General features: G+C 36.4%; 2 protein-coding genes across 6 annotated transcripts in view; both read right to left on the bottom strand.

Moving 5' to 3' along the window:
• LOC139981598 (uncharacterized) overlaps positions 1-27,044 on the bottom strand; it is a 125,114-nt gene that overhangs the window by 53,768 nt on the left and 44,302 nt on the right. The gene's annotated exons all lie outside the window — the stretch shown is intronic.
• The window catches only part of LOC139981594 (uncharacterized), a 55,481-nt gene that overhangs the window by 1,517 nt on the left and 26,920 nt on the right, over positions 1-27,044 (bottom strand). For 2 of the 4 annotated variants that reach the window (XM_071994095.1, XM_071994094.1), the window contains 18 exons: positions 24,315-25,161; positions 18,678-18,948; positions 16,639-17,921; positions 15,407-15,544; positions 13,206-13,293; positions 9,650-9,973; positions 8,615-9,106; positions 8,212-8,438; positions 7,636-7,797; positions 6,687-6,839; positions 5,923-5,983; positions 4,444-4,760; positions 3,882-4,059; positions 3,006-3,329; positions 1,938-2,167; positions 1,291-1,434; positions 794-946; positions 282-342 (listed from right to left, as the gene is read on the bottom strand). In XM_071994095.1, coding sequence (XP_071850196.1) covers positions 282-342; positions 794-946; positions 1,291-1,434; positions 1,938-2,167; positions 3,006-3,329; positions 3,882-4,059; positions 4,444-4,760; positions 5,923-5,983; positions 6,687-6,839; positions 7,636-7,797; positions 8,212-8,438; positions 8,615-9,106; positions 9,650-9,973; positions 13,206-13,293; positions 15,407-15,544; positions 16,639-17,921; positions 18,678-18,948; positions 24,315-25,161 — 5,453 coding nt within the window. The remainder of the gene's footprint in view (positions 1-281; positions 343-793; positions 947-1,290; positions 1,435-1,937; positions 2,168-3,005; positions 3,330-3,881; positions 4,060-4,443; positions 4,761-5,922; positions 5,984-6,686; positions 6,840-7,635; positions 7,798-8,211; positions 8,439-8,614; positions 9,107-9,649; positions 9,974-13,205; positions 13,294-15,406; positions 15,545-16,638; positions 17,922-18,677; positions 18,949-24,314; positions 25,162-27,044) is intronic. The other 2 variants (XM_071994096.1, XM_071994097.1) reach the window with 2 other exon arrangements.

Raw genomic sequence — 27,044 nt, 5'->3', positions numbered from 1 at the left:
ATGCAGAATTGTGAGACAACAGTGATTTGTTTCCACACACATGGGTTAAATAAACCTTAAAAGCTCAGAGTTTTCGATGAAACTCAACATAAATACTCAATAGAATATACATCTTGAAACAGGTGGTTGAATTTCACTTGCAGGCAGTATGTAAATGTTGATGTATGAAAAGTAAGATTACACATCTTATATGAAAGGATTAAAAAGCAAACCTCAACACTTTACATATGTCCTACAAATAATTAACATGATTTTAAATTGTTAATAAGGTAATTACTCACATTCAGGTAGGACAAGCTGGAATGGAGATGTGATTTGGTCAGTGTGTAGTAATTTGTCAATCTGTAAAGATAAAATGAAGAGGAAAGCTTGATGACTCTCCCAGAAAACTAGTTTGTGCATATCTCACCTCCATCAATTGACAGTGCGTACCAAAACACGGTTTAAGTGATATTTGTAGATACGCTAATTAGTACTTACTGTTTAGGATATTTTGTATGTATTACATTTGTGATATGAAGACAGCTTGTCCAAAGGCCTTGTTTTGTGTTCATTTTAACATTATATTTCAAACCTGTATAATGGAAATCAGTTCGTCAATTTAGGCAAACAAAGTAGAGATTTCAATAGAAACAAAGAAATGACTTAATTAGAGAAGGTAAAAATGGTTAACAATTAAAATAAAAGGTAAATATAAAAGAAGTCTTAGTAGCTAAGATAAATCCAAAGTGAAACTTTAAACTCCTTGTATTCAAAGTTTTCTTTGCGTTAATTTAAACAAAACTCAAGTTACCTGCAACTGAATGCTTAACTGGAAAAGATTCTTCATGGACATCCCAAATCTTGCTTCTATTTCTAGATTGACAGTATCTTTGATCCCTTTATTCTGAAGATGGAACTCTACCTTGTGTCTGTTCTTAAACCATATGGTTTCCATAGCAACATCCTAAAAGAGAGAAAATTCAAGATATTTTTTATTATCATTTTATAAACTTGTGAGAATCTTGAACATTGGTGGTCAAGTTGTTAGGGCAACGCGCTTGCAATTTAAAGAATGTAGGTCCCGGTAGGCCTACTGGTTGACTGGGGGGTCACAATCTGGATTTGGACAAGGGAAGTAACATCAATTGCATGTCTTCATCCAGGTGCATACATTGGAAAATGCAAGGAAAGTTGTAAATATGTGAGACAGGAATTAACTGCTTTCTGTACATGATGCTAAGAATAAATGATAATACAATATACATTTTACATTATATATAAATGATCATATTTGACAAAATTACTAACCACTTTTCTAGGATGTGGGTTACACTGTGATGTACTGGAGTTAGCGCTAACATGTAAAATCGAAGTCATAGATTTGAGTACAATGGAGACAGGATCATGAATTATGGTTCCTTTTTGCTGGTAGATTTCTTCATTGATAAGACTCTATTAATATAAGAAAATGAAACAATTGAATGCTATATAATTATTTATGTAAATTTTAATGTTAACATCAATGCACACACTGCTTAGTTGTCCTATGGATTATCAGGAAGCAATAACATCTTCCTGGTATGACCCTCTCTGGGGTGGCCATCGTTTGATAAATCCAGGAGCTGTTTTAAATATCTAAAACATAGAGTGTCTGAAAGGATGCATTATCAAAGACCATTAATAGTCTGACAGATTATGTTATGAAATCTAATTCTTTGCTGTCTAAATTGTGGACACCTGGTGAAGGTGTGTTTACAAATGTGTCTGTAATTACTTACTTGTTGCAAATTTGCAATGATCACTAGCAATAAATTATTGAAAACTTAAATAGCTATTGCTAAACACTGCATCAATCCTATACAATCATGTGTATGAACCAACTGGAATCTGGCAGACAGCTGGAATCCATCAGATTATTAGCAATACCACTTGAGCTGACAGAATCAGCTACTTACTTCATGTTCCAGAGTGTCATCATTATGAAACCAAAGATGGATTGTCAATTGATCGCCCGATTCAGAAACTCTGTTTACAATCGGTAAAAGACAAACACGCTTCCTCATCTTGGGTATGAAAGGGACATGAAGACCAATGAGACAGGGTTTCTCAGCTTCAACTGCAAGGTGCTGACTATTCATAGAGCAGCTGAGGTGTTTCCTTTCTAAGCTCCACTTGACAGATTTATCTGAAGAAAATTTTAAAATCATTTTGCTAGTTAGCTTTTATAACATGGTGAAAGGTAGAACACCAATCCTAAACTATACCGTATGTGATTTTAAGGGACAGTGTGACGGTAGAAAATACAATCCTACATACAAAGAACATCAAAATAGTGCAATATCATGTTACTAACTCTATGTATGGATGCAAGGTCACTAGATAAAATCCTGAAGTATAACAAAGCTTGAATGGTATCATTTTCCTTTGGAAATGTTGTTTATTTCTCCCTAAAATGTGCAACATTTGAAATGTTTGTACAACCAAAAAGAGAATGCCTCCTTGTAATGGAGATACTTTTTCTGGACATCACCTCCTTCTTGAGATATTGATATCTACATTACACAGAACCAGAAGGTGAAGTAATTTCCTTGCCAATATTGTGTTTTTGTACTCAGGTAGTGTCACGTATAGTGTGACTTTAATTCGTTTTACATAAGCAGTATGGAGGTTTGGAAGGTTTTCAGGCTTTGACACATATTGACCTCAAATGACCTTCTAACCAGCACAAAACACTTTGTTTTATATGTCCCAGTGGATCTAAATAGTACATATTTTTAAATCATTTTGCTTACAAATGTTTCAGACTCTGACCTCTTCAGAAATGTAGGGTTTTTGTTTTTATGTAATATGGCACCATACGCCCAGTGTCAAATAACACCATTATGCAATGTTTGGCCAAACCATGTTTACAAGTCAAGAGGTGGTACACACAAGCTCATATACATACTTCTGTTGATCATACAAATATTTTAGTGACTAAAGCTCACTGGAGTATAAAAGACAAGACTAGGAAAGAAACATACCTGTTTGTAATACACCAGAGTACACATCAATACCCATCTGGTTAGTTAAAGATATAGCACAGTGTGGAATAATCAAGGTGGCAGGCTTGTGTAAGGTTAGGCTTTCTGGACCAAATTTCACAAAGGGGGTCAACCTTAGACTCTTCTTTGAGATAGGTCCTTTAATGGCAGGGTCAGCAGAAACCCACAGACTAACAATCCTTCCAGTGTGTAGTGCACCAGCTGGTACACGCAGAATGACACCTGCAATAAACATCTCTCCTCCATGCTGATCAAAGTATTGTTCTTTATAAAGGTTGGATCCTGGGAACAAAGGAAGTCTCTCTGGAGGAGAAAAGTAATATATTTCATGAGAAAGGAAAAAGTTTTGTCACTTTCATGAATCATGTGTGAATGCAAACTGTTGTTTAATTCCACTATATGAAAATAACCTCTGTAACACAAAACTGATGTTTTCATATTCCTACTTTAGGCTATTTGTAGATAATTCAAAAATATCAAATAAATTGGAAAGTCAAATACTGATTTGATATGAGAAAGAGAGAGTAAAACCTGTAATCAACTATCTGCAAGAAATGTTAGCATCATTGAATTAAACATGAAACAATTAATGACATGTCAAATGTACAGAAACAATAATAAATAAGCAGGGTATATCATATTTCTCTAGCATTGACATGCCTGAAGCTATATTGGAGGCAAATGATAAATTCATACTGAAATAAAGAAAATCATTCATTTTGGTAAATACTGAAACATAAGGGTTGCATGAAGTAACTGTAATGATCCTAGAATGTCATATAGGATTGAGAATAAATATATAAGTAACAAACAGAGAAGGAATACACATGTTGCTAAAACTATCGTGTACTTTACCATGTTCTTCCTTAGCAAGCAGCAACAGCCTTCTTCCCAAGTCCAGTTTTCCATGAGACAATTTCAAGGCTCTTTGGACATCCAGTCTCTTGTATCCCTCCTCTAACAAAATTTTGAAATTAACTGACATCTTTGGTTCACTTTTTGAAAGGATTTCCTGTTTCTCTGGAAATTTTACCTATAATAAAATTGAAATATTACAAATTGTTTATACAATTCATACTTTTTATGAAGACAACTCTCCGCTGCATTTGAATATTTTCAAAAGACTTCCTGTGCACTTGATCTCTACAAACCCAACTTTTGAGAACTAAAGCATAAAATAAAGGTTAAATGTTTGTTATTTTGTTATGATTAGTAAAAGGAGGACTTATCAATATTAGTAATGGAAGAGTAATTCCTTCTTCTGTTATGTGACTTGCATGACTGCAAAAAAGATACTTTTCATATAAGAAAGTACAGTACTAATCCATTCGAAGATCTTGATTTTATGCAAATTGATCCTTGTTTTCCTTTAAAGATATAAGTTTCAAGTCTCAACAAGTTTTTGCGAATCACAAACCATTTTCTTATCATCTTTCTCTCCTTCATTTTCCTTTCCAATCTTCTCCTGTGATGTACCAATGTACTCCAGCACCAGTCTTGCCACCTTATTAAAGTGAATAGCTTTCAATCCATTATACATTCCAATCATTCTGTTTGGCATGATGAGCTCTCTTTCATCCAATATTTTCATCAGCATCTTTCCAGATTCTGCTGCTTCTTGAATTGTTTCATTTTCTGCTGGCTTGAGCTCAAAATACACACTTAGCTTTGCACAATGTTGTTTATCTAGAAGCTTTGCAATGTCTCCTTTCATCTTTTCATATTTGTGTATGTCTGAAAGTGAGAACAACAACATCTACTTTACAAAATCCGGTTCTGGTCGGATCCAAATTTTGGAACCGGCCGGAACCGGATTTTGCCGGATAGTACATGAAATGCGGCTGGAACCGGATTTTTTCATTACACAAAAGAAAATAATTAATAAGAAGAAGAAATATGAAAGAAGGAGCAATTCTTAGGTGAGGTATACGCACACCATCAGACCATTGAGAAAATTAAATTAAACATGTTAAACCTAATTTTTCCTTACTGTGAATGTTTTTATTAATTAGTGGAAATAGTTTACATTGATTTAAGTTAATACCAACATCTTTTTAAGGAATAATTCAGGCCAGATTTTGAAAAATCCGGCCCGATTTTGACAAATATCCGACCAGAACAGGAACTGGATAAATGCTCACTATCCGGCCAGGTAGTCCGGCCGGCCGGATATTCGGTGCATCCCTACTTTACAATCGAAAAAGTGTAGCGCATGCACAGATATGAGGGCCTTAACCACATGCTTATTATGTGCCAGTTTGAACAAAAAGCAACATTCACAACTAACATACATATTATACTACACAACTGGCCCACAAGCATGCAACCTGCATGACAATGTTGGTGTGCAGGTCAACTGTGGGTGCAAACAATAAATCGGATAAGTTTACTGCCAACAACTAATTGCATGCAACTCTGCAACTTTAAGCCCTTATCTTGTGCATAAATTCTAGTCTTGTATCCAGCTTCACCTTCAAGGTTGCTTTTTGCTACAAAGTAGGAAGTGAGCATACTAACTGAAAATGAAGGGTGTAAATATAAGTTAGATATGTTTTGGGTTTAGCAGCAAGATTAAATTTCTCTCCAAGATAAGTGTTTGTGTTGATCAAATATTTCCCAATAAACTAAGTTTAAATAAGTAACACTCGGGTGTGCCTACTTCTACAACCAAATATTATTACTTTTTCACCTCTACTCAGACACTCACCTGGGTCCATGTACTATATATGTGCTTACTCTTTCACCTCCACTAATACACACTTACCTGTTGTATGTATAGGATAAAATAATGAGCATTCATAATATTTTGTTCCAACTTCACTTACATGCAGGACAGAGTGGACTTTTAAAACTAGCCAAGTCCAACCATTTGTTCAACTTCCACTTAAAAACTCACCTGTATGCAGTTCTTTGAAAAGAATTTCCTGGCTTTCTGGAGATAAGAGAATGTTCTTCACCTGAAGGAAAAACAAAAATTTTATGAATAATGGAAACTTTAAATATGAGAAAGTCTAACATACAATAGTGCAGAATATCTAGCACAACCCTGTGAATGATTAGGTTACAGTAGGAATGTGATGTAGAAACATAGAGCTGAAACAGAATAAAATAACACATAATACAAATTGGAAATCCCAAGGAAAGGAATGTTGATGATAACATACCTATAATTTATGGAGTATTTAATGGGTACTTAAGATGCCAAATAAAACAAAAATTCCAATGGCTGTTGACTTGTGTGTAGAATAATTCATACTTTTTCAGCATTTTGCTGCATTTTGAGTTACTCATTTATTACAAAGCAATACCAAGACAAAGTGGTAAACAGGATCAAAGTAAGAAACTTAGGTACACCAGGATCACTGGAAAGACTGAAAAAATATACTTGAATAACAGGCTACTATAATTCAATTAAATTCAATTGTCACCCACCGTTAATATTACAATGAAAAGAATCCATGAGAGAACATGCCAACGAATAACTGTAATTCAGCACTGATTTTATTCAATCACCATGTAAACAGCTGCAAGACATTTAACAGACATTACATGAATAAACAAATAACTGATAAGAAGAGAGAAGATGTCGCTTAATGTCACATAATGAAGAACCATACGAGAACACAAACAGCTGGACGACAATCAACAGATATAACTCACCTTTGATTGGAGGATAAGGACTGTCTGGTTCTTTTCATGTTGTGATACTTTTAACTTCACATCAACCATGTCAGTATCTCCATCGTTGTTTCTGTTAAGTCTGAACTGATGAGAGACTCTACTGGCAGCACAGAGGTGATCAATGTCTACATGCTAATAGATAAAAGATATTGAAGTTCAATGTACTGAGGATGAGAGTGCTTGTTATGAATGCAAAGAAACAATGCCACATATAAGATATAAGTATTAAGGAAAAGTTAATAAGGAACCAAGACGTGTGGGCAAATACAAAGCCTTACATTTCATTGGCAGCTGGTGAAGATTGTACGTTATATTGTAATGAAGAATTCCATACAACATTTTAGGTTAAGTTTGTCACATGGGGTAGGAACCCAACAGGAACATAGTAGAGCCATGGATATTCATGTGATTTAAGATGAATACCGGCTTATATCAATCCTTCTGTATTTGATGAGTGTTCAGAGAGTTTACTATAGGCAGGCATGTAATTGTCTTAATCATTCCTGATTACAGGACAGCCACCTAATCAACATCCCACTCCAGCAAGTGAGAGTTTGCCACAGCATCTGAACACTACCTCCAAATAAAAGGGAAGTGAATAAAATACATCCCCATTAATCATCACCAGAGATGGTGGGTGAAATTTTTTGTGAAACCATGTGAAAGAACAAAGGATTTCATTTCCTAAGTCATGAACCAAAAATAGCAACCCTCACAAGATTATGCTCAACAACACTGCCCACCAGGCGTTTTGCATAGCTTATAGTACTGTACCTGTTGGGTTTTTTAACCAGAAAGTAGTGGTTGTAGAGCCAATATTCTAATCGCTATAACACTTTGAACCACTTTAGGTAACCAATCCTCGGTAACAAGGCAACTTACATATAATGTTAGAAGACAAACTTGAATAGCATTGGTGATTACAAACCTTTGTTGATTCTTCCTTCGTCAGATGGTAACTATCACTGGGCGATGACATCATCAGATCAATGTAAGAAGCATAATCACTGCCGTCATTTAATGTCCGGGTAACTTGAAATGTTGTATAGTTTCCCAGACTCAGTTTGGACTGGTAGTCCTCTAACAGCAACTAAAACATAAGAAAATAGAGAAGTTTAAAAAAAATAGCAGAGTCAATTATGCAATTTGTTGTGCCTTCATTCTTCTTCATCAGTACTGCTATATCAAGTAACAGCAGCCTTTGTCCCTTAATTTACTAAAATCACCAATAAATGTTGCATGTTTTCATTGGATCCTCTAAATCCTTGTTGCAAATTAAGTGTAAGCTCTGTATTTCAAAAGTAATAGAGTTTTCTCTTTGAATGTGCTATGATGAATCAATAAAAATGAACCCTTAACCAATCACTTCATAATTTGCCAGTAAAACACAATAAAATTCAAAGAAAGCAAGATTCCCAGTAGGCAACTTACAGATCAAAGTACAAAGCAGAATTGACCTCAAACTGCTACAGATATCACCATGGTTACAGGAGATTATCCTCACCTTGTACTCTTCATCACTGTCCTTACAGAAACAAACAGTTATTAAGACATCATCTTTGGCATCAAGCATCCCATCGATAAATGGAACAATACGGAATATATGCTTCTGTTCTGTTTCTTGGCTGACTAAAGTAACAAAAACGTAGCTCAGGTTGTTAATATCAAGACTGATCTTCTCTGGGTACAGCTTCCAATCATTAGATTTCTCTTCGGTCCAAGTTATTTCACCTATAGTAATATAATATATACAAAATATATTATTGGTAATCTTAAATACAGTAAATATCAAGAGCTTATTAACTAAGACATATTTTACCGTAATGATTCCCAGCATATAACTCATTTTATTTCTCCTGGTACATTCATCAATTGCATAAAAAGTGTTCATTGGTCATCATCTTTACCTTCTGGTGAATGTTCTCGATCTTTCAGACCAGTGAAGATCATAACACCATGTCGATCTGGCTCAGGGATAATAGCCGAGTGAGGAATAGTCAGCTGGGCTGGCTTGTTGAGGACGAGTCCTTCTGGCTCTAGTTTTATCAGGGGTGTCATTCTGCCTCTACGAGCACTTCCTGGGAGGTGTATGTCAGGAACATAGATTACTTTAACAGCAATTACATGATCGAAGGATACAGCGTCTTCAGGAATAGTCAGATGTACCCCCATGATGCTAATAGTTCCACCTTCACACTTTACCATGTGTTCAATGTATGAATGATGGTGCCTCATTTCAAGTATCTGTGAATCTTTTCTTTGTTTTGGTAGTTCTTCTCTCTCTGTTCTCTCCATCAAACTCTCCTCACTATGCTCGTGATCTTCCTTTGTTTCCTCTCTTTCATCAGAACCTTGTGATGGAGTTGATTCATCATTAGGGACAGATTTGACATTTTCAACTAAAAATAATGGAAAAACAAACACTAGTAACTGAAGCTTTGACTTTATATAATTTTTTTTTTTTTTTAAATTGCCATACTGAACCACATTAATGAAACACTTTTCAACAATACTGCAGCCTTGCTATTGATTTATGAAGGAGGTACGTATTGAAGGAACCATTATACAATATGTAACACACGCTTTGAGTTGTTAGAGAATTTGACGAGTGGCAGCGGACAACAGGAGATTTAAAGATTCTAGCATCGTGTCTGAGAGTGACCACATGGCTTAAATGGATACTTGAAATATTGGCTAATCCCATGGGACCTAAAATTTTTTGTATTTTCAATGTTTTTACGATAAAGAAATGAACCAAATGACGACAAATAATTGGCAAAAAGATCCACTTGTAATTACTTTTATCATACATACATAGTGATAGTAAATAATTTAAAAATAACAAGTTGCCTGAAAGCAGCATATTAAGCCCTGACTGTACTGTACTATGTTTGTTTAATGTATTCTGATAATGTATTCTGCATCATTTTATTCAATCTTACCAGGCCAAGCAAGCAGTTCTGGTGCTTGGTTTTCTTCAAACTGAAAGGGGTCAACTTTAGACTGATATGGAGATAAGAGATATTCATTTGTTCGGTTTAGCTGAATATAAACCAAACCCTTTTGTAGGTTAGTGACATCATACATGTTGATGATGTTTCGTGTCTTCATGAAGTTAATCAGAGTGATTCCTGGTGTCTCTATCAGAGAAACCCTGCGTAACAAATCAGTTTCTGCCGGTGGTAAACCAAACAGAGTTGCTAATTTCAGAGTGCTGTCTAGAGTAAGATCATCGGCAACATTGACCATTAATCTGCCGTAATCAGCTGAAGTGTAAATAAAAGTAAGAATAAATATGGTTAAAGATCACACTCAGCGCATCAAACCAAGTGAAAAAACTAATTTTTCAATAATAGATGAGATCACATTTTCCTATTTCTCATTCGATAATTGGATTGCTTTGCCAATAACATAAAGAATATAAATACCTCCAATATCTTTCTTGTATTCTCATTAATATATAACAAGTAAATACTTTCTTTAAAATCAGTTCAATAGCAGAAGATGATATAACTTATGTGGAATATGAATACATTTAATTCCTTTTAAAGTACTGTTGATGTAACTGTATTTTCTACAAAATTATACAAGAAAGAAATTGAAGGTGTTGATATGCTTTATGTTATTGGCTTGTTGACCCCAGTGACATATAATATATATATATATATATATATATATATATATATATATATATAAATATATATATATATATATATATATATATATATATATATATATATATATATATATATATATATATATAAGAAAAATCATCATTTACTCCAAAAGAAAATATTAATAGAGAAAACCAGAGAAATAAGATATGTCTCATAATTGACAATAAAGGAGTAAATTTTTAGAAAATATATTGGAATTTTCGGTCCCCCTGGGACCTTCGTCAGCAATATATGGCAGTCGAATGGTTTACTTTATTATATATATATCAATATCTAGACATCGCCCTAAACTCTAAGAACATACCAACAATGCAGGATCTTGTGATGTGCTCCCACTGCTCCTAACCATGTATGTTAAAAACCTTTGTCAGTTTGAAGTTACAGGAGTTTGGTATCCAACAGAAAGCACCTTCAACTGGCATTCACTGTACTTTTGATATTAATTGTATTATTTTGGATGATGGTGATGACGTTGTTGAAATGTCAAACTAGAGCACCAATGGTGCAGAAGCTCATACCTTTTCGAGCTTACAAATGTGGGGCCCACAAAACTTTATGGCCCACCAAATTTCAGGCCATTTTTCAGATTCCACCCATTTTTGGCCCATGAGGGATAACCCCCCCCCTCCGTTAGCAGAATTCTGGCCACGCCACTGGCTATAATTCCTATTCCCCCCCCCTTTAAATCCTATTTTACCCACTCTCTCAAACAATGCCACTGACCTACCCTATTAAACTTTCTCCCCTCTACCTGAGCAGACCTGAAGCACTCCTTGCCAAAATTTTGGCTGGCTGCCTACATACCTCAGGCTCAAAGACTTCTAAGAATCGGCAAGTGCTGATTGGCTATAGGGCTCTCATGCTTACAGTTCAACAGTTAATAACAACTCCCAGTCCTGCTTTAATTCCACTAACAGCCCTTGCAGAGCTTAACCACAAATGTAAACAAACCCTGCAGAGACTGGGAGACGAATTAAAGGAGCTTTGGCAAAAGGTGAAGGCTCAGATTTTTTTAAACAATGGGGATTAATTGTAATTAATTAACTTTTGACCAAAAATTATTAGGCATCACCTTATTCATACACAATCCAACAATCATCAGTTCAACTTTGAATATAATCCATCAAAATCTTGAGGAGATTGAGATATTTGAAAATATTACAAAGAATGACCCCTGATGACCCCCTAAATGACATTTGACCTCAATTTTCCGAACAACCCTCGTAACTCTCATCCCGAGGAATGTTGTGACCAAGTTTCATTATAACTGGCCATACACTGTACGAACAGGAGCAATTTGAAAATATAGGGCCGCGGCCGGGCCACAAAAGACTCCTAGTTGATATTTGATCTCAAATTCATGAACACCCTGAAGGTAAAACTTCCATAGTACTATCGTGACAAACCCTCAACATTGTACAATGGAGTCTGTAGGAGAAGAAGCATTTTGCAAAATTTCCACAAAATGGCCCATTACGGCCCACAGGTGACCTTTGACCCCAAATTTCGGACCATCTCTGATGGCCCTATACCCAATGGTCCTTGTGTCCAAGTTTCATGAAATTCCATCAAACACTGTGCGAGTGGGAGCGGTTTTACCAATTGTTGACGGATAGAGTGATAGACCTGCACTGTAACAAAAGCTCACACCAGCATGCTGGCATTAGCTAAAAAAGCTTGATCTTTGCTTGCGAGTGCATGTAAGGCACCTACTAGACTTGTGTTGCTAAGGAACAGTGAATCCTGTCGTCTGCTACTTATGTCAATGTACAATGTGAATGTACAGTCCTGATATGTTGCATGTGTTTCATCTGCAGCTCAATGTTTTTAAAGGAACTAGCAACTTTGCAATGGAAATATTGCAGTAAACATTGATACGTGCATCACTTATCTAAAATTCTGGGTTCCTTAACTTTCTTCAGGACTGTGGAAACTCTGCAATGATGACACTAGCTGTAGATGGGATACATTGATACAATGAATATGAGAGAAGTTATAAGTGTTTCCATGGAGTACATCACATGACCCTGCTTGTTACCATGGTGCACATCACATGACCCTCCATGGATGGTATGTCTTAAACACATCTCCTTTGACATATTAAAGTGGTCTAGCCTTCTGTTTAAATGTATATGATCTACTCCTGAATGGCCTTAGTTTAATTGCTATAAATTTGTTTGAGATAAACAACAGATACCTAGATGTGTTATTTTGTTTCCATTAGATAGTGATCACATGACTACCAGAGGATTAGCGCACATTTGGAGTTTCATAGCATTTCTAAAGATGATTAAACCTAGGTGAACTTTGACACATACAGTATGTATAATTATTCTGTTTCCATCTTCATAAACACTCATCAATACACAATAGAGTAAGATTTATTTAAGGAGTATATTAGTACCAGTGTATTGCTTCAATGATCTCAGGTGAGAAAGAAGATCCACCAAAACCAAGATGAGGTTAAGAAGGAAGACAAATTAATTTATCCCTGGACGGCCTGACTATCCTTTAAAAAGATATCTTCTTTCCCTGGTACCCCTTGATTTATTTACACCTGAGCACAGCCTACTTGACTTTCAATATCTTCAACATCATTGACAGTTTGGCAATGCATCTACATTAATTAAATCAACTGAAGGACCACCCACCCCACCCCCCTCTGCAGCCCAATCTTCCAACATCTCCCCTGACAACTTTGAAGATCTGCAGGTAGAACTATTTAAGGACAAACAGACTGATATAAGGAAAAACTGTACTGCCTGCTTTGATATTTTCATTGAGCAGCAGTACTTTGTCTTTTCATTGTGATCCTACGTACCTGCCAAAGTTGATTCTTGTGATACATCTGGAGTTTCACATCCTGCAAGTAGGGTTTCTTCCTCCATAACAGATGCAGATGAAACCTGCTAATAAAAAAAATAGGAAAGATATCTCATTTGGTGTACAGAAACATTAAACCAGAGGGAAACCTTTCCCAGAGGTACTTGCCTATAAATACATTACATATGCAGGACAAGAGTAGTTTGCAAGCTAACCTTGGCTGAAGTTCATGCTGCATGTACCTAAGCCGACCTTTGACCTCCACCCAAAGCAACACGGAAGTCAAAGCAGCATAAGTTTTACAACTTCGTTAGGACTTGACCTTTAGTAAGGTTTGACTTCTGCAAACCTTAAATGAGCTTTCACTTAGACCTAATTGTGCAGCAATTTTACTTATCATTTGGGGAATCTACCATGCATATATGATCTTTTTTGCAGGTTAGCTTCTCAATATAAAGCTCATTCGATGTTTCAAAATTTGGACCTCTGCTGACCCTTAATGAACTTTGACCTCCACCCAAAATAATAGGGCTCATGTACAGTACTTCCTGTAAGAAAGACACATGCCATCTATGAGCTATGTGGTATAACCTACAGTATATTTATATTGGGATATCAGGTTTACAAGGTTTGTGTTTATAAGGCTTTACAGAGTGTGACCGTTGCTGAACCCAAATTACCTTTGAAGTCCACCCAAAACCAATAGGGTTCTTGTACTAATTGTGGGGAGGCCACATGCCAAATATGACAACTGCAGAGGTGGCCGATCTTAAGATATTGTGTTTACAAGCTAGGACGTCATATAAACACACACGCACCAACTTGACTGTATAGGTAACTTGCCTACCTATGGTAACTTCCAAGTAACCAAAAAGAACATTAGTTTTTCACCTGTCAAATGACACCAACTATGTCTTCAGTTGATATAACCAACTGATTTTAGCATTTAGGTGAATGTACTCATACTCACTTCACATTACTTGTAATACAATGTAGCATGAAATTTGAACATATGTTTTAACTCATTGAACTATTTCTGTAAAGCTCAAGATTATGTCGTCACCTTGTAATACCTTCAACAGTGGAATATATATTTGATCACAAATTCAACATATTAATGGTCTAAGTCACAATATTTTCCTCACTTCATAAAGACACACTTCTTTTCTACTGATGGTATACTGGCTACAGATACACATTGTTCTACAGTCATAATTCACTTAGGCTTCTATATGTAAGCACCTTTCACACTTTCCTGGATCGCGCGGGGTCTTGCCAGATCTGGGCTACGGGCGCATCCGTGGCAATTTTTGAACATTTACAAGTCCAACCACCGATTGAAAGCAGAATAGGACCATAGCAACCCGTAGACGATACGTAGCAACCCATAGTGGACCCTTAGTGCTTCTTAGTAAGCCGTGATCATGTGATCGTAGACATATCCACTACAGGTTGGTACGTATAGAAACGGATCATGCCAAGTAATGGTACGTATGCATTACTACTGCTTGATACAATTTGCTACGGGTTGCAACTTGTTGTAACAGGTTGGAACGGATTGCTACGAATCGAGGTACCCGAAGCTTTGGTCAAGTGGTGACGCTTGCCTAACTGTTCCATCATTCTGCCTTTCTCCATCAATAGGAGCACATCTCACCATCACTGCAGTTCATTACACCACCAAAGAAGAGGGAATCAAGAGATAAGAGGGAGAGCCCAGCATTAGCAGCTACAGAGTCATCAGAGTTTGGATTCGATGTTGAATTTAGGCCTGGATCCAGATATGCATGTCTTTCTGGTGAGGTTTCGGAGGTCCTTCAATGTATGAAACAAGGTGTGGAATGAATGACTGCATCGGGCGAAAGGTCCTTTCATAGTACCGTACCAATCCATTTAACACTTAGGGGATATGTTACAGCCAATAGTAAGCCGTAGGGGAAACACATCAACCTGTAAGAAAGCTGTAGCTATCTGTAAGTAATATGTACCTATATGGAGTAGATCCGGGAAGCAATTCGTGACATCCTTATCAACCCATAACAACGCCGTTATAACCCGTACTGGACCCGTATCAACCCGTTCTGGATATGAATTATCGCCTTTCTAGGTCACAGACGCTGCCAGATCGCATTGCACTACTGATCGTTCCAAACTGTGGCGCCATCTGGAAAAGTGTGAAAGGAGCTTTAGTCGCTTTACCAATTGTTGCTGATTCAAGGCTTCCCTAGTCTGCTTCAGGACCTCTTGTAAGGCCATGGATTCTTTGGCATATTCCAGGTGAGACTTCACAAGTTCATCTTTTGTAGCTCTCAGATTTGATTTAGCCTCTTCCAGCTCCTGTCATGTAAACAACACAATGAATGAGACAAGAAGGATGCACCTCCCAGTGGTTACTAACCACAAATTAAAATTTATACTAGCATTGAAGTAGCCAATGTCTGAAGAGAACATACTGTATTCTCCAAGTTGACAAACTTCTTCATATTTATTTTCAGGCAGGCTGAACTGATAACCTTTTGACCTATACTTGGGGTGTGACTAATTGCAAAATTACTACCTGTCTCAGAAAATCACATGTTTACAATAAATTAGTGCAGAGAACTGTGACCAAATTGCCTTCAAAAGGAATTGCCATGAATGATGGAACTACTGTTCTAGAATATTAGGAATGTAGGCCTATTACATTGAAGGACAGAGGTTAAATTATATCTATTAGCTTGATTAATTTTATGTTTTGATGGTCAATAAGTCCCATAATATTGTACTACATATTGTGCCATAGCACATACAGGACTCCTCTGTTTACCTTTGCTAGATAACTTAAATTACCTCTTGTAACTAAACAATTAGAACAATGCAGTGTAGCTTCAGTTAAGTAGAGATATCAACAAAGCATCACACCATGCATTACACTCTCGAAGATCTGTTCCTGAGATAAAGGGATTAAATTTGTTTACCTGTGTGAAAACAGAGAGACATATAGGCTAGGTGAAGCAATTAAAGATTAAGTACAATAGGGATCTTGAACTTGTGATGTACAAGTTTCACGCCTAGATGGGTCTTTGTTAATTTCTACTTTTTTATTGTCTTACCGTTACATGTTTTGATTGACATAGCTTAACCTCAAATGACTTTTGACCTCTATAAATACGTGTAGAGTTAATGTACATCATATGAACTAAATATCATGCTTGTACAAATTCTGGAGAAAAAGAGGTGTTAATATGTTCATCATTCGACCTCTACTGTTGGACATCATAAACTGAAAATACATGTTTTGTTTGCAAATGGTAACTTACAAATTCACTTTATACTACTCGATCAAGCAGAAGGGTAGTCTTGTTCAAAGTGACTAAATTTCTCATGAACCAAGTTAGGTAACTTGGTCATCAGTTATCTACTGTATAATAAAATGCTATGTGAAGTCTAACCTCTTTCTGCTGCTGAATTAATTCGTCCTTCGCATCCTTCAGTGTCTTCAGTATGTTTTCAGTTGTATTCAATCGGTCTCTGAAGTGTTGTCTTTCCTCCTCTGTTGTCTTTAGTCTTCCAGTCAGCTGTTGTCTTTCTTCCTCTGTTGTCTTCAATGTATCTTTTAATTGTTGTCTTTCTTCCTCTGTTGTCTTTAGTCTTCCAGTCAGCTGTTTTCCTTCTTCCTCTGTTGTCTTCAATGTATCTTTCAATTGTTGTCTTTCTTCCTCTGTTGTCTTTAGTCTTCCAGTCAGCCGTTGTCTTTCCTCCTCTGTTGTCTTCAATGTATCTTTTAATTGTTGTCTTTCCTCCTCTGTTGTCTTTAGTCTTCCAGTCAGCTGTTGTCTTTCCTCCTCTGTTGCCTGCAGTGCAACTTTCCACTGTTGTCTTTCCTCCTCTGCTGTCTTCAATTTATCTCTGAATTGTTGTTTTTCCTCCTCTGCTGTCTTTGGTCTTCCAGTCAGCTGTTGTCTTTCCTCCTCTGTTGTATTTAGTCTTCCAGTCAGCTGTTGTCTTTCCTCCTCTGTTGTCTTTAGACTTCCAGTTAGATGTTTTCTGTCTTCCTCTGTTGCCTTCAATGCAACTTGCAACTGTTGTCTTTCCTCCTCTGTTGTCTTCAATTTATCTTTTAATTGTTGTCTTTCTTCCTCTGTTGTCTTTAGTCTTCCAGTCAGCTGCTGTCTTTCCTCCTCTGTTGTCTTCAATGTATCTTTTAATTGTTGTCTTTCTTCCTCTGTTGTCTTTAGTCTTCCAGTCAGCTGTTGTCTTTCCTCCTCTGTTGTCTTCAATGTATCTTTTAATTGTTGTCTTTCCTCCTCTGTTGTCTTTAGTCTTCCAGTTAGCTGTTGTCTTTCCTCCTCTGTTGCCTTCAGTGCAACTTTCAACTGTTGTCTTTCCTCCTCTGTTGTCTTCAATTTATCTCTGTATTGTTGTTTTTCCTCCTCTGTTGTCTTTAGTCTTCCAGTCAGCTGTTGTCTTTCTTCCTCTGTTGTCTTCAATGTATCTTTCAATTGTTGTCTGTCCTCCTCTGTTGTCTTCAATGTATCTTTCAATTGTTGTCTGTCCTCCTCTGTTGTCTTCAATGTATCTTTGAATTGCTGTCTTTCCTCTTCTGATGCCTTTAGTCTTCCAGTAAGTTGTTGTTTTTCATCTTCTGATTTAGTCAGTTTGTGAGAGAGTTCCTGCCTTGTGTCTTCTAATGCCTTTAGTTGATCCTTGAGTCTTTTTTTGGTCCACCATGAATCTGAAACAACCATATAAGATACAAACATGGTTAAAGATTGTCTTCCACCCAAGAAATTTAGTCATGTAAGTAAACACAGTTCAATGTATGTTAATATAATGTATGCAGTAAAAACTTCCAGGAAAATATTGTGACAAACTTGCACCAAAGTTGGTGAGCTCACATTTGGTCATACTTTAGTATGTTGTTTGAGGTGACACTGCAAATCTTTCACTTTCCTTATTGTTGATTCTCGCCCTGATTCTGAGCAAAAAATTCAAGTCCCTTAAATGATCCTCCAATATATCAAATTCAAGGATAATAAATTACAACATTTTAAAAGGAGTTGAATTTCCAAATTTTTACCAATCTTGTCTAAACATATCCCAAATCAAACTTTTGAGTGTATCCCATCAGTAACAGACTTATGCAAAGATTTGACTGTGGTGCAAGACCTTGACAATGCATTAAACATGAATAATTACACTTCTGAACATCCAAATTGGATTATCTTTCTGGATTTGAAGTACATACATTACAGGCCATTAGGTTATTCAATTTCTTGCCAACTCATTTATCAGGTTATTTGTATCAAAGGATATTGATGGCGGGTCCATCTTATATCAACCATGGGTTAATTAAGTTAAGTTAATACAATAGTATATTACCTCAAATCACATACTGTAGATCTATTCTTTGTGTAGGCAATGCGTTTGCATGTTTCGCGATTCATAACATATGTAACTTGCTAAACTCTCTGATATAAACATACTACACCTTGAACTTGTTGGTAGACAGTCAATACTGCCACCAATTTACTCAGTCCTTTGTCAGAGCATGCTGTCATTAAATGGCTGATGTCATCGACAGAGACCTTCCCTGCCTCTCTGAGATGGTGGACAAAGGAAGAAAAGGGTGCATCACTCTCAATAATGTCCTTTGACTCCTTAGCTGGAACCTTAAAGTAGTCAAGTAGTTTCTGACAGTCATCTTTCTCAATCAATGACTCTGAGTGGATCAGGAAGTTTTCAAAAGTAAAGATGTCACTCTATAAAAAAAGACAACAAAAACAAAATTAATATATATTTGGTAGCAGAAAACAAAATAGATGTAGAAAATTGACGCATTGAGGCAACAACATATTCAAAGTGATGGATTTATTTTAATATATTTTATGATGGTGTGGATAATGTGATTTTGGTTTACCTGAGTTTCTTTAACTGCAATATATATAATATATTTATTTCTGAAATCCGAATAAAGTAAAAGTGTTCAAAGCTGACAATGGATGGATTGATTTTTCAGACCGTGCATGCTTCTATACATGAAGCTGTATCAGGCAGAGTAGATTTATACATGAGACACCAAATTTAAATTATAGTGTATTGGGCTAAACATTTTTCTTCAAGTTTAACCAATGAACACTAAATTGTGACCCATGTTACTTTGTGAACGTGAACATGGACTCAGAACTACTTAAAGTGTCTTCTATTCTGGGCATTGTTGGTCATCAGTAACATTAAGACACACACTAAACCCTCTCCTACCCCCCTTCTTACCTATCACATTTTCCTTAATTCTTAATAGTGTTGTTTAACATGAGTTTACATATTAATTACTATGTCAATCATTGATGTTGTAGTTTACACAGTATTTTACTTACAGAAGATTCATTTATTTAATCCTAAAATCTTGCATTAGACATGTACTCAATGAGTAAACAACTATCTTAGAAGCACTATAGGTTACGTGCTTGTTAGTTGCACAGCTCAACTATATACATGTGCTGCAGCTCCAATGCCTGAATAAAGTCCAGACGCACTGTCAAGTCTTAAGATTGCTGTATACCCTAATTTGAATGTGCAGCTACTGCACTATGAGCTATATACAGCTTCATAACAAAGAACGCATTTGTAGTCAACTTATGGACAATTGAGATCGGAATATGGCCATGAAAATTCAACTAATCAACTGGAGAGAAACATTAAAGGTCACCGGAGGTCAACCTGAGGTCAATGGTCACCTAGATGCGGGTCGACTATTGGATTACAATAGCGTAACTTCCAACCTTGATGGACATTTTGTTCTCAAGTTATTGCAAAGTACTAGCTTGTGACCCCTAATTGACCTTTGTTGACATTGGTTCACATGACCCTTATGTTTGGAAACGATCCCTTACCTCATTTACAACTAGTCCCAAAATATCAACCGGATGTCAGAGGGAGTTTCACAAGTTATTACAAACAAACTAAACATTTTGACCCATAGTTGACCTTTTGTGACCTTGGATCACATAACAGTTATTTTGGAAAATGTGCCCCAACTACATTTACAACTTGTCCCAAAATATCAGCCACGTCAGACTTTGTGACTAGAAGTTGTTGCAAAAATTAGCATAAATTGGCGGTTTGTTGCACATAAGCAACCTTGAATGACCTTGGATGACCTGATGATTTTTATCAAAATGTTCTACTCGATGATGTGAAATCTGTCCTAAATTTGTTATGTGCTCTAATGTACACACACAATGTTATTGCTAATAAGGTATCACATCCAACCTTTGGCCCGTCATAACTTGAGAAATGGGGGTCCGATTGAAGCGGGAGTTGGTTTCCTCTATAGAGCACCAAAAGCTCTATCGTGTATATATCAAAATACTGACTAGGTTCTTTTTTTTTCTTTCACGTATCTCCTAAAATGAGCATATTTTTCAAGATTTGACCTTTTGACCTCACGGTCAGATGTAGTGTGACACAATGATTCCAAAACGCAACAAGTCTGTACGACCATCCTAACTGTACGTATTTATTTTTTTATAAACTGATAACTTCGCACATGAAGGTCGCAGAGGGGTCAACTATGGACAGTTTGGATCGGAAGGTACATTTGAGATCCAATTATGGCCACGAAAATTCAAATAACCAAGAAACTTTTAAAGGTCACCGGAGGTCAACCTTAGATCAAAGGTCACCTAGATGCGGGTCGACTATTGGATTACAATAGTGTAACTCCCAACATTGACGGACATTTTGTTCTCAAGTTATTGCAAAAATACTAGTTTTTGACCCCTAATTGACCTTTGTTGACCTTGAATCACAAGACCCTTACATTTTGAAATGATCTCTTACTCCATTCACAACTACTCCCAAAATATCAACCATGTCAGACCCTCTCAGTGGGAGTTTCATAAGTTATTACCAAAAAAGAACCTTTTGACCCGTAATTGACCTTTTGTGACCTTGGATCATATAACGGTTATTTTGGAACACGTGCCCCTACTACATTTACAACTTGTCCCAATATATCAGCCATGTCAGACTTGGTGACTAGAAGTTGTTGCAGAAATTTGTTGGCAGTTTTTTGCACATATAAGCAACCTTGAATGACCTTGATTGACCTTGGATGACCTAATGGTTTTAATCAAAAATGTTCTACTCGATGATGTGAAATCTGTCCTAAATTTGTTATGTGCTCCAATGTACACACACAATGTTATTGCTAATAAGGTATCACATCCAACCTTTGGCCCGTTATAACTTGAGAACTGGGTGTCCGATTGAAGCGGGAGTTGGTTTCCTCTATAGAGCACCAGAAGCTCTATCATGTTTATATATCAAAATACTGACAAGGGTTTTTTTTTTCCATGTATCTCCTAAAATGAGCATATTTTTCAAGATTTGACCTTTGACCTTTTGACCTCACGGTCAGATGTAGTGTGACACGCTGATAACTGATAACTTCGCACACGAAGGTCGCACAGGGGTCAGCTATGGACAGTTTGGATCGGGAGATCAGATTATGGCCACGAAATTTCAAATAACCAAAGAAACTAATAAAGGTCACTGGAGGTCAACCTGAGGTGAAAGGTCACCTAGACGCGGGTCGACTTCTGGTTTACAATAGCGTATATCCCAACCGTCACAGACGTTTTGTTCTCAAGTTAGTGCAAATATACTAGTTTTTGACCACTAATTGACCTTTGTTGACCTTTGATCACGTGACTGTTATGTTTGGAAACGATCCCTCACCCCATTCACAACTACTCCCAAAATTGAATATCAACCATGTCAGACCCTGTCAATGGGAGTTATTGCTGTTTTCAATATTTGGGTTTTTGGCCTCTAACTGACCTTTGGTGACCTTCACAGGCACCAAAAACAATAGGGCATACCTTCTCACAATGGCGGATCTATATAATGTACCAAGTTTGAGTTAAGTCCAACTTTCCCTTGTTGAGTTATCGAGCATACAAGCTAAAGCGCCACACACACACACACATACCTGAATACATAGGTTCCTTTGCTTTCAAGCAAGGAACCAAAAAGGCCTTTTACAGGAAGACTATTGTTCTTACACTGGTTGAAATGTGGTAGTGCTTTCTCATGCATGGGTAGCATTGATCACATTACATACATGTGCATAGTAATTGCATATATATTACACTGTGTGCTTGGTGACAGCCAATGAATGGGGATCTTCTCTAAATTTAGTTAATTAATGTACTGCATATTAAAACAATTGAGTAGGATATTGTGTATCTTCACTTACACAAAGTGATGTCTATTGTCACAAAATTGACAGGAAGACACTGCAGTAATACATTAGTTTCTCTGCATTCCTGACTAATTTTCACCTAAATAAACCACCCTACATCCTAAAATAGAAGGAAGCTTGTGTCATACCATTTTATCAAAACTTAAAGACTGTGATCAAATCAAGGTATCATCACTGCAGTATTTGCTATACATGTGCACTAGAGCCAATTGAACTAATCACTATTGCCTATTAAATTAATATAAAAATATTGCCCTTTGTCTTGAATTTTACCTCATTTTAAGGAAAATTGAACCTGTTGTGTTCTTAACAACAGTGTGCATTCAGTATTGTCAAATGTGTATATTTCAGCAGATTTGAGAGCCAAAATTAATGAAAGGAACTATACTTTTGCAACGTGCATTTTGCATCCCTTTTCATAGAATGTTGGGCCCAGATAATCACTATAAAAATCTTTGCCCATAAAAATAGCACTTATTGCATTAATTACAATATTTCACATTCACTACTATCAAATATTTTAAAAATTAGCAGATTGTATGCTCTGAAAATAAGAAAAATGTTTTACAAATTGTGTGTGTAACAAAGTGCAACAAGCATCCAATGGCCTAAATGTTTCATAAAATTTTGCACTTAATTTTCCACCATTTTAATCTCCCTCTTAACAAACAAGTAATAGTTGTGTTCTTAATTAAATTCCGCATTCACTGATCAAAATTTTATCAAAATTAGCAGCTTGTATAGTCAGAAAAAAAGAAAAAATATTTCCATGTATGATGCTCTAATATTGGAAAGTCAACAAGAATCCAATGGCCTAAATGTAAAAAAAAAATTCCCCTAATTTTCCACCATTTTGATCTCCATCTTAACAAACATGTGATATTTGTGTTAACAATAAAATTCCGCATTCACTAGTATCATATTTGTTCAAATTAGCAGGTTGTATAGTCAGAAAATAGGAAAAAATATATTCCAAATTGTGTATGTTGCTCTATTATTGCAACAGGCAACATGAATCCAACGGCCTAAATTTTAAAAAAAAAAATTACATATACTTTTCCACCATTTTGATCTCCATCTTAACAAACATGTGATATTTGTGTTAACAATAAAATTCCGCATTCACTAGTATCATATTTGTTCAAATTAGCAGGTTGTATAGTCAGAAAATAAGAAAAAATATTTCCCAAATTTTGTATGTTGCTCTATTATTGCAACAGGCATCAAAAATCCAATGGCCTAAATTAAAAAAAAAAATTGCACTTACTTTTCCACCATTTTGATCTCCATCTTAACAAGCAAGTGATATTTGTGTTAACAATAAAATTCCGCATTCACTAGTATCATATTTGTAAAAATTAGCAGGTTGCATAGTCAGAAAATAAGAAAAAATATTTCCCAAATTTTGTATGTTGCTCTATTATTGCAACAGGCATCAAAAGTCCAATGGCCTAAATTTTTTTTTAAAATTGCACTTACTTTTCCACCATTTTGATCTCAATCTTAACAAAAAAGTGACATTTTTGTTAACAATAAATTCCGCATTCACCAGCAACAATTTTGTTTATTTTTGAAGCAATTAAGACTGAGAAAATAAGGAAAACCAATTTTAATTGAGAGTACAAAACACTTTCCATGACAACCTTACCAGAATCAGCAAATCCCAAAGAAAAATTGTGCCCTTATTTTTCATTAAATTTTGCAAACTAGATCTCAAAACATCTAAAAGTGTCTTCTCGACACTTGTTCGCATAGAATGATACCCAATTTGTTGAGCTTCAATCAAAGGATTGCTTTAATAAAAGTGATTAATATTCCTAATTTTGACCATAGGCCTATATTTCCTTTATCAGTACTTACTGTGTGATATTCATAGACTTCTCCAGTTGTGCTGATAACCAAAAACAATCTGTTTATGTTATTATTGATCCTGATTCTCATGGAATCATCAGGAACTTTAAAAGAAGCCAAGATATGACCCCCAGAGATGGATGAATGACCCCCAGAGATGGCAGAATGACCCCCAGATAGAGAGTAAACAACAACTTGTCTACCCTCACCACCCCATAATATAAATATTAGTCCTTTCTCTTCACTCACTGTTATACTCCAAGCATATCTGTACTGTGTGTATGTATATTCCTGTTCTATTTCTCCCTCACTATTATACATTAAAGCTCTCCAATCGACTGTACAGATGAACAGTTTATAATTACTAACTGTTATATCAAAGGGCCAGTCGTAATCTCCTAATCCTTTTAAGGTGATTGTCTTCTTTATTCTCAATTCTCTCGAATCTAAGACAATCACCTCTTTGGAATCTAAACCAACATACACTAAACCATCTCTGGTTGTCATACACGAGGCTTCACCGTTAAACTTCCCTTGATTGACCAGACCGCCATTACTATCGTACAATGCTATCGTATCATTACAACATGTTAAAAACAGACGATCATCCAGTAAACAAACAGGCCGCCATTCTGAACCAAACTCGGTAAATTCCTCAGAAAAATAGGGATCTGGCGTCAATAATAACGGTTTTTCCTGAGAATCAGGATTAATGTTAAACATAAACAGATCGATAAAAGTGTTATTTTTCTTGCTGCTATATCCAGCGACTGCCAAACGGCCAGTATCGAGCACGTCCATGAACCACACATTGTAACCATCTTGTACAGTGAATCGTGGAATCGTTGTATGCACACTGTGTGTGTGGAACGCAAAAAGTGAAAAGTTAGGTCAGGTTTTGAAGCTTGTCTCCGTGGTAACGAAGAATCTAGAGTGATTTTTTATTGAAGAAATGTTGATGAACAACGCTCAGACTGCGAAGTGACTAGGCCTTACGAAGGGTACTGAATCCTCAAACAATCTTTTGATTAATGCAATGGAATTATGAAGTCGTGAACAACAATGGCAATTGTCCAGAGCATAGTAATCTTCGTAATAGAGACGTTCTAGGCCTAATAATTAGGATACTTGCCTATAGTACCATGTCTTATAGTTTCCCATTACGAAGAACCCACTCGCGCATATCACGAGTGTGAAGGAAGTACATGGCGCCACATGGATGTGTATTTGGCAAGCGGAGTAAAAAGTGGTAGAAATTGCAAAACTTGACTGAACCAAATATTCATATTAAAGTATCCTTTTAAAGTCGAAATAAAACTCAGAATGAAGAAAACAATGGGAAGTAATTACTGTGTGTACCGATATGAAATATTCCTTTCACAATATAACAACACCGACTAGCCTACATGCCTTACTGTTAAAAGCCGGCAGTTTCAGTCAAATTGATAAAATTGCATAGGTTTTAGTTAGTTTGCTTGAATACGATTTATTTATCTTCCATATTCATCGTTATCATATGTATTTACTGATGAAATTTTTTAATGCAACTTGTGCTGCGTACGTGTTGACCACATGCAGTACATGTTAATTCATTTGCATTAAGTGCCAAAAAATGGTGGAGCTATTCAAGAAAGCTAACTTTATCAAGGGCTCCGCTAATGAAAAATGATGGCGCTATTAAAGAAAATCAACTTGGTGTAAAGTTTTCAAGGGCTTCAGACAGAAGTTTAGTTTTGAGTTCTTTGACATATTATAGTCTCTATAGCCAGGGGCGTAGCGAGCGGGAGGGGGGGTGGGGGTTTGGTCGCTGTCGGCAAATTTTGGGTCTGTCGGCAAAAGGAGAAAAGGTGAAGAGAGCGGAAGGGGAAGAAAGAAGGAAAGCTGAATAGAGAAAAGGAGAACGGGAGCCTCTTCATCGGTTATTTCTATTTTCCAGTTCTTCATCTGATAAACTCATTCACCAATCCAATCACCCGACGCCTGCAAGTTAAAAATCTCTCGGCAAATAACTGATAATGTCAAGGTCGTCAGTATAGCTACTGTATCCAGGCTGAGCTAGACGAGTGCCAGAATCGCCGGCAACTCAGTGAAAGAAATGGAATTAATTTAAAGGTTCTCCGTATAGGCCGCAGCCCACGAGTCGTGCTATCGTGTGACAGCGTGTTGTTATATATCCTCTGTTCAGAATGACGTCTAATTAAGTAAGTAAGTAAGTTAAACTTTATTGCTCCAAATAAGGAAATTAGTGTCTCGCACATAAAAGTTCAAAACAGTACAAAAATAAATAAGCATAGGAAAATAAATCAGGATATATACAGATGGAGATTAAAGAATGAGAATGAAAAACAGTAAGACAAGGACAAGATAAAAGATCATTGCAACAGCCTAGCGACGTAAGTTGACATTGAAAAGTTTGATTGCACGGGGAGTGAACGAGTTACGATAGCGATTAGTTCTCGTGTACGGCTGTCTCAGTCTGCCACTGCCTCTGTTAATAACATTGTCATTAAGATAACAGTGAAGGGGGTGGCAACAGTCATTCCAAACTGAATCTAGCTTTGTTTGAAGCAGTGACTGGTACACCGAGTCGACTGTATGCTGTTGACCTCCAATGACTCCCCCAACTTTTCTAATTATGTGATCGATACGGTCCTTCTCGACTTTAGTGGCATTTCCACCCCAACATATAAGACAGTATCTCCAAACTCCGCAAATAATAGAATTATAAAACATTTGCAT

This window comes from Apostichopus japonicus, chromosome 15 (genome assembly GCF_037975245.1).
Source record: "Apostichopus japonicus isolate 1M-3 chromosome 15, ASM3797524v1, whole genome shotgun sequence".
Lineage (NCBI taxonomy): Eukaryota > Metazoa > Echinodermata > Holothuroidea > Aspidochirotida > Stichopodidae > Apostichopus > Apostichopus japonicus.
The sequence above is the reverse complement of the archived record's forward strand: the minus strand, read 5'-3'. Positions and strand labels throughout refer to the sequence as shown.